Here is a 13620-nt window from a genome sequence, read left to right on the forward strand (position 1 = left end):
ACAATGGGAATAGTATCTGTGGACAGCAGCATCTGCTCTGAGCTCCTCGGCTGGCTGGTTTGGAAGTTAGCGCCCTGTAATTGCCAGGAAACTGTTGCAGAGAGCACCTCATTTCTGAACCCAAGCCATACATCACTGCAGGAATGAGAAGGCAGAGATGTAAAAAGCCCTCCGCTCTTTCATTTTAACACAGTCATTTCCAAAAGGCATCACCTTTCATGTTGAGGTGTCTTTCTCATGGCTCAGGGTTCGGAGTTCACTTTGGCCTTGGTCTGTTGGGGGTTTGTGTCTTTGTCTCTCACAAGCCCTCAGTCCTCTCCACAATGCACAATTAAAATAGACTGCAATCTGAAAAAACCTGTCAAAATGGCACAACACAGACCTCCACTGTTGAGGCATCATTCATTACTACATGTCTAATAACTTGACCTGGAGGCGAGAGGCAATAGAGAGCCCATGAAGCTGTAGTTAAGCAGTAGTGAGGGATTCTCTGCAAAGCTCGCTTTGAGCGGATAGGGAACTGAAAATGAGTCAAATGACAGTTGTTATCATAGACTGGATTTACAATGACTTATTTCTCAGCCATGGCATGCATATTTCCCTGTTAGTTCCATATTTCCTCTTTCCTTTGAGCTGAAAGGGTGTGAAGACAGGAGGAAGAGAAACAACGAGAGGGAGAGGGAGGGGGAGAGAGACAACATGATGCAACTGTGACCCCAACCAACCTCTCTTCTAACTATACCTCCTTACTTTGTTTCCTATCCTCCTTTTCCACTCTCTGTGATCCTTCTTCCCCCACATCTTTCTAAGAAGTGTCAAGGTTGTTATTAAAGTGAATGAGTAGTTTGGCCCTATCAGCTGTTCCTTTCAGACATGTTTACTGTTGGTCTTTCTGACTTCAACACCTCTGTACAACTACTGAGACACGCATACCTCTTGTAATCTTTTAAAACTTCCCTTAATCAATATTTTTTGTATTAACAATGGACACAATTATAGTGTGTAATGCACAAGGTGCCCTTTGAAGTGATAAACCCAGAGTTATCATCCAACGCAGCTGCTCTACAGAGATTTTTAGCCTCTTTTAGCTCATTGTTTTGTTTTTAAACTTGCTTTAATTTTCTGGCCACTAGGGGGCAGCACAATAAGCTGTAAACAGAGCATCGACATATGGTCACCTTAAAACTTTGATATGGCGGGCGTGTTAGCAAACATTGGCTTGTTTACACATTGAACAGACACAGAGCAACATTAGCATTTATGTGCTTATGTCCACCTGATGAATGTATGTCCAATATTCACTCTCCATTTAGCTCTGTTTGTGTGTGTGTAGGCCGCTTGGTGCTGGGATGGTAGTGTACAGTGGGTTCTGCTGATGGGAGCAATGAGAGTAAATCAAAATAGTAAAGCTGTGGGCCCTAAAACCCAAACAATGACTTAAAAGACACTAAAACACACTGGAGCTGCAGTGAAAAAAGTTATGGTAAACTCCCTGTACGCTATTTGAACGGCAGATGAACAAAGCTAGCAATGAGCTGCTATTAGTTAGCTAAGCCAGTTGTTAGCGAAGACGCAGACATTTTTCTAGAGCTTACAAATATTGGGCTTACATTTGTCAAGTGGCAGACTCGAAATGAATGCTAATGCAATGCTAGATGTGTGAATAGGAAATTGTTTGCTAACGCGTTAGTCACAACAACTTTATAAGGTACTGTATATGTCAGATGTTGTGCTTTCAGTAATTATTTACACCTTCTGCCAATTTACGACGACTATATCACCTTTCATATCATAATTTGATTTTAATAGCTGTGTATTAGGGCATACATCTTTGCCACATTCTGACACCACACTATAATCATGCAAATACAACTTCCTTCTCCACAGCCAGCAATGAAAGCTCCACTCACTGGCTACCGTGGAGTAATTCCATCAGCAAACTATGTGAATGCTAAAACAACAATCCTCTTGTTAGTCCAAATCCACAGATATGTCTGTGATGATGGCAAATCAAAGTGGCAACATCCTGCAATATCCAGAGATTAGCTGAGAGTGACACTGATACCAGTCTCACAATCCCAAGCTCCAGTACATGCACAGGCATACACACACACACACACACACACACACACACACACACACAAATACACACCCCAAGTCCCTGCATCGTACGACAAGTCTGTCAGGCTGCCAGGGAGCTCCAGCCAACACTCACCGCCTCCGCCAGCAGACTCCATTCTGCCCTGGCTTCACTTTTCAAGACCTCACTATCTCACTCTAATTGGCTGAAACCAGAGCAGGTCGTCATTCTTTTCTGAGGAATGTTCTGGAAATCAAAAACAACTTCCCATTTATTCACTTACACTAACCACTCAATTAAGCCCCTTAATTGAGTGGCTGGGAAAGCTTTCTGGGTTTTACACTTGCTTAAAGAAAAGCTCAGCAAGCAGTCATTGTACTGAATGAAATCGAAAACACTTGAATATTTCGTTGATTTTGCAACAAATCCCCCCCAAAATGGCTTTCAAGGGAGCTTTCAGTCAAGACCGCATTTGAGTTGACAATAAAATGAGCAAAACTGTGAACAATGAGAACTTTGACAACAAAACACCACAGTTTATTCAAGCTCCGTCACCACTTTTTTCCCTCTGCCACCCACTGAGCGGCGACGTGGTGAGAGGCAGCGCAGGGATCTTCAAATGGTGGGGATGTGGATACAGGGCCAAGCGGTCCCCGGCTGTGGCTTGACAGGCGCTTAGTGACCATGCTGGCTGGCCCCTAATCTACACACACACACACACACACACATGTTTGCATGTGTGCATGTGCTTACACTTACCATATTAAATTAAGATAATTCTGCAAGCATATAAATGCAACATACACAAAAGTACCAGATGCATGTATGCACATACAATCAAAACACACACATAAACAGACACACACAGACACACAGGCGGGATCCTTTTGAAGAATGAGAGGGACCAAAAAGGGGAGGGTGGGGAGGATAAGGGAGAAAGAGCAGGAGAAGAGAGGATGGAGGGAAGGGAGGGTGGTGGCGGTATTTATAGACAACAAGTGATGGGATGCCCTCGTTAGTGCACGGCCCACTGAGCCAGATGACAGACACGCCGCCAAGAGGTCATGTGACCACATTACTCACTCCGGTGCCCTGTGAGAGAGCCCGTTGAGCAACAGAGAGTGAGCGAGGGAGGAGGGAAGGGAAAGAGGCAGAAGTAGAGAAGCAGAGGGAGTCAGAAGGGACTGGAACAGAGGGGGAGAAAACTACCCATGAGCCCCGCAGTGCCCATTGCCCTATTTCAACTAAGCTGTATACAAACAAACTTTTTTTTCACTCTTCATTTACGTGCCTCTCTCCCACTATTTGGGCACTGACCTCAATTACCTGATGCGGTCACTACTCTGTTTCGTAACTCGACAGAGCAAAAAAACTCTCCTTAGACAACGCAGGCACAATAGGTGACAGCTAGCCACTCAGAAAAACTACTTTTTACGAGAGGTGACATAGCAGGCTTTGGTCTAATGATGGACTATGAAAGAGAGCTTCAAAGGGGAGCTGTGGTTGCTAAGACAATACCTGCTGCTAGTTTCCCCCCATAGAGGCCATAGCTGTAATCCTCCAGGTCTGACACCCCCTCCATACACACACACACACACACACACACACACACACACACACACACACACTCCCCCTCAGGGCTCTGCAGACACCTCAGAGCCAGGAGCTCGACCCAAGACCCTGTAAAGCCTTAGACCTGAACTTTATGACTTCTTTTTAGAAAAAAATGAGAGGAAGAGTCACGGGAAGAAGTGATGGTGTGATAGATGCGGTACATTAAAAATGTATAGGAGAAGAAATAGAGACACAGTGGACGGATGCAAGAGAGGCAAAAAGAGAGACAAAGAAAGGACGATACAATACTGACGCAAGAGAATCATAAAGATCTGGTTTCGCAGCTTATCAGACTTTTGAGGCATAAGGATGAACACAAACATACTCGCACACACGCAAGACCACCACACCAAAATACCACATAAAAGAGCTCTTGTATGGGCAGGTGAGTGTTGGTGCAGGGTGCCCCTCTCTTTCAACTCAAGCTACTTCAAAAAGCCCCCTGCATGAAGACGAAACTGGGCCCTCGGCACTCCAAATAAAGGTGGTGCCTCTTCTCAAACACACAAAGAAATGAAGGAATACTGTTCGTGTATGTGTTCATATAGAAAACAACCACCACTAACAGATCACACACATCTAGAGATGGCAGTGCCGGTCTGTCGGTCTGTCCACCACTTTGGTTCAGACTGAAATATCAGGTCAATCTTTTTTTTTTTCAATACTTTGGTTTATGACCAAATAACTGCAAAGATAAAAACATTCCCAAATACTTATATACTAATTAGCAGATGTTAGTATGCTAACACGCTAAACTACGATGGTGAACATGGTAAACATTACATTACATCTGCTAAACATCAGCATGTTAGTATTGTAATTGTGAGCCTGTTAACATGCAGTTAGCATTTAGCTCACAGCTCTGCTATACCTAAGTACTGCTTCACAGAGCAGCTAGCAGCCTTTACTGTATTTCAGTGTGAAGTAGGTCCTAACTACAAATGATTTTATGTAACTTACAAAGTTCGCCTTTCAAACTAATTGAACCTGGTTTTAACCTTATTACAAAATCAATGTTTGCAGGGTTCCAATAAAGACCAGACATCTATTGTATCTAGCCAAGTCAGCTCAAATTGAGTTAAGGGTTTGTAGCTTATTAAAGCGAACCACTTGGTGTGATTAAACCAACCGTTTCTCTCACACACAGGCTGAGAGCCGTATGGGAGCTGCGATCCCAGGACCATTACTGTTTAGTCCGGTTGTTGTAGTTGGATTAAGATGTTAGCTATCCCCTGTTAACCTCTCCTCACTAGACAGGGCTGATCCAGGACCTAACATGGTGAAGAGGGAGATGGATCCAGATGAAAGGATATAAGGGATATAAGACTTACATGGGCCCACACTGCAAAAGACTCCTGGAGGGCAGAAGGTTAAGGAGAGAAGAGAACCCTCCTTCTCCCTCTCTCTCTCTGTCCCTCTCTTTCTCCCTCTCATGCATGTTCCGAATGCTAAATACCAGCCCACCACATCCTCATCCCCCTGTACCTCCTCCTCACTCTCCTCCCGCCTCCTGCTCGGCAGAATCACTGATGTGAGGTCTTTTGTGAGAGCGCCGGCTGGCCTCAGCCAGGGCTCTGTTACGGCCTGACCACTGACCCACTCACCCGCCTTTTAAAGAGGTTTTAGGGTCATGGGTTCACAACAAGGTGACTCAACTGTGAACGGCAGGCGGCATCCTCTTTCAAAGGGCCCACGTCTTCACCTTTCCCTCTCAAGACTCTCTCTCCCTCTTTTTCGCCCCCTGTCTCTCTTTTCTTTCCTCTTTCTCTCTTTCTCTTTCTGCCCCCCTCCCCTGCAGCCCTTCTTTCCATGTATCCTCAGTGACTGACCCGCCGTCTCAGCCCTAATTAGCATAGCATCCCAGAGCGAGGAGAACATGAAGGCTAATGGGGGTTGGGGCCCCGTAACAACACTGAGAGTAAAGCTTCAAGTTTCTAACTAGGGCCATCACCTGACCACATTCACATGGGTTTCTGCAACCAGAATGCAGGCAGGAGAGTAATGGATGATAAATTATTCCTTTTTCTTGGTAGAGGAAGTGAACTAGAAGGGAAAGGCATCAGGAATTCAAAGCGGCACTGCATGGGAGGTTTGGCTTGTGTCAGTAATGTATTTTGTCTAAAATGCAACGAGGCCAGCTTTAACAACAATGCTGATTAGGGAACAGAGGAAATGTTGCCAGTGTTGCAATGTGGTGATCTGAAACAAATACTTAAATTTAACCCATATTTGGGATTTAAGCTAACTCAATCTGGTTTAATGGCAGCTGCAAACAATTCATCAAGTTTTTTTTCTTACTTCAAATACAAGATGGGTGGGCTTTACTGCATCAGGATAGTTCAATGTCAGTCGATTGGCAAACTACCCCACAAAAAGGATGGGGAGGAGGATAAGGAGTTTCTTGTGAGATACAGATGCATTTTATCCCACTACAAGAAGTGAATAAAACATTTTGGTATGGGTTAAGGAAACAGTATAGTTAAGGAATTATGTATGGTGTACAATAAAGTGATTGAGTAACTAACAATATACATGTACACTTTTCACCTTGTAAAGGAATCATATAACCTCACATCCTCAATAACATATTATTATAGGTGTTGTTACAGCGTCTTACAATACAGTTTCCAACAACTTGACTGCAGCTGTATTGAGATCTACACCGACAACCCCACACTCCTATGATCTGTTCATTAAGCAACACAGATCCACATGTGGATCGACTTACCATTCCATGTCCACAGTCAGTCCCATCAGCCAGTGGCATGTGCTGTGTGCGACATCCTTTATGGTCCCCCTCTGCACTCGTACACCACAGCCTCTTACACTGTTTCTATGGGAAAAAAATGAGACTAGCAATAAATCATTTTGGCATTCTACAAGCTTCCAACATGTGCAAAATACGCTTATGACTAGAACATTTTTAATTATTCAACGACCTTTTACTTTGTTGAGCTGACAGCAGAATTTCACTGGTATTTCCTCTCATATTGCCTTCCGTCTTTGGGAGGGAAAGTGTGTGATTTGAGATCGTTTCTTCAAACAATATTTCATATTCCAGACATGTGCAAGAAGCATTTTAAATGGCCCAGCATCAGGTTTTAATTAGTGGCTGTGCATTAAAAAATACTCTGTTAATTTGCCTCTTAGTATCTTTTTAGAAAGCGTGTTATTCATTCCGCATGGGAATTAACAGATTAAATGTATTCTACTGTATATCACCATAAAGTAAACTACACTCAATTAACTGACTACAGTTTCATATCCATTGGCCTTTATGGATAACTGCTCTGCTCAAATGTCGGAGGTTTCATAAAAACAAGGTTCTGTTGTACATCTGAGTAGACGACAACCATCTCAGATCTACTTCCACCTGAAGTCTTAATTCTTCACTTTGTCAGTGCGTTTTTTTTTTTTTGCTTTGATAGCAAGCCAACTTACCATGTAAGGGCAAATTTGGGAACCGGGTCCAAACATCAGTTCACACTGTCTGTTGGCATTGTAGATTTGACCAGGGAGGAGGGTGGGCAGTTCGTACGTCCTGCCTACAGGCTCATCAAGGAGGCACTCCCCATAGCCGGTGCTAAAAAAAGAAGAAGAATGTGTGTACAGTAAACCATAAAGTGTGTGCACAAATAGACAAATGCACAAGGCAAACCTTCATAGTATGGACATTTTCAGGAGGATTTCTGACCTCAAAAAGTATCAACATGTGTCATCATCTTTCATAAAAGCAAAGTAAACATTTCTATGTCATTGTCTGTGATCATCCTCAGATGTGTTCTCCCCCGTGGGTGGTCTGTAAAGTTACCTAACAGAGAGACTGATACCACTTCCCCTCAATGGCCTGTTAGTAAATGCTGTCACTATGAAATTGGAGTCAGGCGCCACGGACTGAATACAACAGCATTTTGATCCAGACCGAAAAGGATCTGCACGCTGACCACATTTTTATCCAAGGTGTATTTCTCTGTGCTGAAGGAAAACAAGAGAATCTGGAATCATAAAGCACCTTAATTACGTTCCATAAATCAGTGCCAGCGCCAGTATTGCAGTATAATGACAGATTGTGCTGTATATCAGCCACACCCTGAACCGCGACGCAGCAACAGAGACAACAAAAGCACAGCTGGACTGAATGTATGCACCAACAGCCTGCATATAAAATCATCCGCCTTTGCGGTTGTGAAAAGACACTAGTCAAACATGTTAGCGGAGCGAGCCGAGCCTCAAAGGATCTCTTCTTTTTCTTGTGTACTTTTGAAAAAGGAAACTGGTGGACGAGACATGTATAGATGTGTAATTACACAACATGTCTGCATCGCTCTGACAAATTTAATCCGGGATTGAGCTGCTGAAACACCTGTTCCATACAGCACCAGCTGATGTGACAGGCCAATAATTACACAGGATTATCCTGAGTTACCGTCACTTTGTTTCTTTCCCCTTTCATTTCCAGCCATAATGGAAGAGACTGCAGCAGACAGCGCTGGGTGGAAGGGGAATGATTGCATAAGAAGAATAAACCAGCAGTGTAAGACACTGTGAGTGAAAACTATGGAGCAGCCTGTCAAGGAATCATACAGACAGTCCCATACTACAGCATCTTTCAGCAGTTGGTCATCTGTCTAATCAGCGTCCTGGAACCTAATGGAATGATTATTAAGGCCAAGACAGACAGACAGACAGACAGAGGGCAGAAGAGGTCAGTGTGGTCAGTTTTTAAATGAAATGTCTACTGCTACGATCGGCTGTGTGGATTCGAGACAGCAAGGCAATTCCTCTCTGGCACCAGAGGAGAATCCACACCTGGCAGCCATTGGCAAACTTGAAAGTGAGTTTATTTATAAGATGACTTACAGTTGGCTGTTGTGTGCATATCATAAGAGACTAAACAATAATAGTTTCCATGTACACCATACTGGGTTTCCCTCAGCAAGTAGTCTACTCATATATCAGATTGATGCTTTTTGCGGAGGGTTAAATGACACAGAGCATCACTGTACAGTGTTTGATCAAACAGCGCCATGTAAACTGCAGCAATGCTGTCATGTCTCTGACATCATGTACCGATTATTGTACATGGAGATATGGAACAAGATAATGACAGAGGTTTAGTTGAATTTGGAGCAACATACAGTACATAAAGATCCATCTTGATTTTATTAAGAAAATGACAGATTGAAAAAAGTACTTTAAAATGATTTCACATGGGAGTTCTCCAGAGTGGTTAGGCTAATTTTCGAGGTGTGTAATGGAAAATGATAGGGCTTGCCCACTACTAATGATTATGTGGTTTCAACACCCAGTGAACACAACAATTAGTGGGTGGCAACAGTCAAAGATTTGCATTTTACTTTTATATTTGGATTTTGAGGCTTAAATCAAACTGCACAGTGCCAGAGAAGGAATGAATGGTTGCTTTATGTAGCGGTTGACACATAATAACACTGCACAACAGCGGGGCGCTTTTCATCAGCTTTCAGGTGCGGGAGTTCAGTGCACATTATTACAGCAGCAGTGAGATAAGAGGGAGAAGGAGGGGAATCATTTTCCTTTTGAAAAGCGATGTTCGAGAGGTGGCGCGGCCTTTCGTTTTATAAACTGGTAGGAGAGTGGTGCAGATTGAATTTGCTCTTCAGGGAGAATGGGCAGTCAAAACACTGACGCACTTGACCAGGTCAGCCCGCTGAGCAGGAGTAGTACTGTAGAAGTGCTAGTTTGAATCAATGCTCCTCATTGTTGGCTGGAGACGGATTTCAAAAGCACTTGGACTACACTCTCAAGGGCCTTTCCCACCACTGCGGCTCCCACACGGAAATGCTGCTTTACTCTCTTCATACCTGCATTGTTTGTTATATACGTTTATCAGAAATGCATTTGGCATTTACATCATACTCTTCATGGTTTTTGAGGAGTATTCAGGAACACACAGAAACCTAGCACAGCTGACATGGACCACTCCAAATAATAAAAGAGATTCATGGAGATTCTCCTCATCTTTAGCTGGACGTTCCGACCACTCAATGTTGAGGTCATCGCTGGCTGGAAACTATGTGAAGCACAACCTTAAAACTCCATACGAGGCGTCGCCTAACACTGCGCTCTCGAGATGCATCTGGTCAACAAGGCCGTCCTTTGTGAAGGCCTCTACAATTAACAGAGGAAAGGAGGCAAAGATTAAAGGGTCATGTCCAGGGAAGATCTAATTATAACTGACATTTCCCATCTTAAAGGGAAGCCTTTCACCAGGATCAGTGACCACGGTGCGGGTAGGAGTTGCTGAATGAGCGGTCGCCCCGTGTTACAGGTTTTGGTGTGGAAAGCAGGCTAGTGACTAGATTACTGTTTGCCCAGCATCTTGAGAAGAGGAGGGGAGAGAAAGCTGAGGGGCTGCAGAATATCCATCGCTCAGGTCAGCCGAGGAAGACCCCCGGATTCAAACAGGAAATACTCTTTCAACACCAGGCAATAACAACTCTGCACAGTTTACATTGCGCTGACCTGTCTACAGAGCACTGAGAGAGACGTAGAAGCCGCTTGTTTAGCTGGTCACGTCACAACAAATAAAAGTTAATGGCACACTTAAAATGTGGATGTGATAATATCAGATAGGGAAAGAAATGGAGAAGCATCGTTTTCTCTTTCATGAGAAGAGCCAGGAATCTGGAATTTGAGAGGAGAGCTGGTACCTACTCTAGAAACTCTGTGATGTACTTGCGGCTGCACTTGGACCACGACCAGGGATTGGTGTCATAGTTGAGGGTGGGAGCCATGACGTGATACTGGTGCTTCATGCCCACCTCCCGACACTTTGGGTTGTCATCATGAGGCATGTTGAACCTGGTGCAGAGATGGGGAAAAAAGGCGGGTTAGAGATGGAGAGGCGGGTATACTGTTATTGTGTACTGTCCAAATATTTGTAAACAAATTGTATTTTAATGCTTTGGCATCATTTTGTTTTTGAAACACAAAGTGATTATCAGCTTCTTAATGGCTCAGTCATAGCAAAGAGGATAAATGTCACAAGATTTACATTTTTAACAGGGGATCACCCCACACCATCCCTGAGTGCCTCCACACACAGATGTAGCCACAGAGTGTGAGTAATACTGCACACTTTGCACCTTTCTCTCCACCCATCTGTTTTTTGTTTGTGTCTCTTTTTACATACACCTCCCTCTTTGCGCTATTTACCAAATGTTTATACAGTAAAACCCCCCGAAAGGCTTCAATAAAACTCCAACTGGCCAGTAGGTGGTGTGACACTTTATACAAAATATCATTCTTTATCGAATCAATCCCCTCCACTGACACAGCCAACATGCCAGTGAGAACCACCTCCAGCTCAACCCTGAGAGGTCACCATCTCACATTCTCGAAGGGCTTAATGGGAAAGATAAGATGCGTATGAACATCAACACACACACGTGTGTATGCTGCTCTAGTGTTAACATGTAACTAAACTATAGATGTGTTCTTATCAGAGTCATGATCAGGGCTGATTTTTATTATCTATTAATCTTAACCAATAGTCCAAAAAGAAGCCAAAACCAAGATAATCAATTTGTTGTGTTGTAACAGCGATACATTTGAGAAGCAAATGTTTTTTTGTTGATGTTTTGCTTAATAAATGACTTAAAAGCTTAAACAATTATCAAAATAGTTAATCGACTTATTGTTTCAGCACAAGTCATAATAATAAATAAAACAAGAGTCTTCACAGAAGAACAGCTGTACAAAGTGAAGCACTCAGCATGGCATCTGCAAATTAATGAATTCATCTGCTGTTGGCAGTCTCATAAAGCGCTTGATCATGTCCAGAATAATGTAGTCCAATATGGATGTCCTGTTTTTGTGCTGCGGTTTGGCGTATACCCATAAATACATGTAGCACATGTAGCACATGCACACATGCGTGCACACGTATATACACACACAGGAACCCATGCAGCTGTATGATGTCTGAGACATTTACAACAGGATGTGGCCCAGTGCTGAGCTCTGGACTGTGGCTGAGGGTCAATCCATACCGCCACACAAACAAGACCTAGCATGGCTGGCATGAGGCCCCCCCTACAGGGGCTGAAGGAAAACACCCAGGGAATAATTAAGCCTCTGGCACAGTAATGAGCTCTGCACACACAAACCAAGCTGTTGGCTGATGCTGACAGCATCCAATCAGGCTCAAATACTATTTTTAAACAATTCTATCTCACTTATGATGGCGCACAGGTGCAATAGGGTGAGCAAGCAAGTTTAAAATAAGAATGAACAGCTCAATACTTTGTACCGACCATGTAGACTTTCTTATTATCATAATAGGGATTAGTGGCAAGCTCCTAACAATTTGTACTCTTAACACGTTATGATGATTAAGTTGACCCAGATCTGAAGGGCACAAATGAGGATACTGGCTTGAAACCTGAGATGAGAGCCTTTTACTGTAATTAGGTTGTAAATCAGGACATTTTGTGGCTCTCTGTTTGGAAACCTCGAGGGACAGATCAATGGAGAAGTCAATTCCAGTGGGAGTGAACCAACCCCAGCACTTCATTACAAGCATCCAGACTAAAGTGCGATTATTTTAAGTCCACTCACTCTTTGGTCAGAGCTCTCAACTAAACAAACTGCTTTGCTCTTTGTACATCACACCCTTAATGCTATGCTGTTACTTTCAGCAAGACAAAAACAGATTTCTGTGTTGAAATGTCCATAAATAAGAGCATTCTCTCCTCTGTGAGAGTGAGACACACTGCTGGAGCGACGACGACCTGGTTGTCAATTCCTGCAGATTGGCTGTACATAAACAAGAGCCACAGCAAACAGCGCAGTCTGCAGGAACAGCCTTTATCAGAGCTCAGTGACACCAGAGGGTAAAAATGGATTGCTGCTACATTGTCAGTGGAGTACACATTTTAGCTCCTCAAAATAAACCATCTTGACATCTGACAATCCCAGTAATTTCATCCACTTAGCCTGCTTGCTAAGGTTATGTGTGATCAGGATATTGCCCATGAAGTTTTGTGGTGTAGCCTTTCATATTTCTTAAGATGTTAAAAAAGAAAAGTCTATTTGCAGCTGCAGCTGAAGCCTTGGCATTGTCTAATAACTTGATTATGTGTGTCATCTATGAACGGCTATCAAGTGACACCGCCTCGCCTGAAAATCCCCATGATGGCTAATAGCACTCACGCGTCCTTGCAGTCATCTGAGAAAGGCCTCCTATCCATTAGTCTAAATCTTTCTTTAATCTGCAATGCTCTTGAGTGGCTCCCACTACCTGACACTGGCTTTCCCAGAGCGCTAAACACTCTTGAGAGCTCACGCCTGTGAACGCAGCGATTAACCACGCCAAGAGGCAGAGCCAACTGGGCCTCCAGCTGCTTGAACTTTAGCATAAACAGATCCGAGATGCAAGGGGAAAGGGGGGGGGGGTAGACCCGTCCATCTGGCTGCTCTGGTCCAATCTCTCCACTGGAAGAATGTGTGAGCGGGACAGAGGAGGTAGAAGAATATCTTTCATTCTTAACCAATGGCTCACACTGGTCCTTTTTAATATCCTACGCAAACGGACAGGCAGACCTCACTTTCACTTTTGTACTCTTTGAAGGAGGTGGGCAGGAGGAAAAAAATATATAATAGAGAAAAATATGCCCAAAAGTGAGCTTGCCTGTTTGTTAAATTTCAGATCAAAGGCCAATAGTGCTTCTTAAATTGCACCACATTTCAATTAACTGAACTGGATTACAAGAAAGAGGCGGCGATGAGTGATTTACCGTCATTTTGCCTGCTGGTTGTTTGGAATAAACAGGCCACCATATGAGCGATAAAGTCATGTGTTTTGACTTGGTCATTTGGATTGAGATTACACGCACAAGTCTTTTTTTTCATTTCACACATGTGGCAATATTTGCTTATTGTGA

At 43.5% G+C, this 13620-nt stretch overlaps 1 protein-coding gene across 2 annotated transcripts in view; it reads right to left on the reverse strand.

Annotated features, from left to right (window-relative positions):
• The window catches only part of LOC139286025 (A disintegrin and metalloproteinase with thrombospondin motifs 20), a 77557-nt gene that overhangs the window by 42777 nt on the left and 21160 nt on the right, over positions 1-13620 (reverse strand). For both annotated transcript variants that reach the window (XM_070906679.1, XM_070906680.1), the window contains 3 exons: positions 10391-10537; positions 7136-7277; positions 6423-6527 (listed from right to left, as the gene is read on the reverse strand). In XM_070906679.1, coding sequence (XP_070762780.1) covers positions 6423-6527; positions 7136-7277; positions 10391-10537 — 394 coding nt within the window. The remainder of the gene's footprint in view (positions 1-6422; positions 6528-7135; positions 7278-10390; positions 10538-13620) is intronic.

Source organism: Enoplosus armatus, chromosome 6 (genome assembly GCF_043641665.1).
Source record: "Enoplosus armatus isolate fEnoArm2 chromosome 6, fEnoArm2.hap1, whole genome shotgun sequence".
Taxonomy (NCBI): Eukaryota; Metazoa; Chordata; class Actinopteri; order Centrarchiformes; family Enoplosidae; genus Enoplosus; species Enoplosus armatus.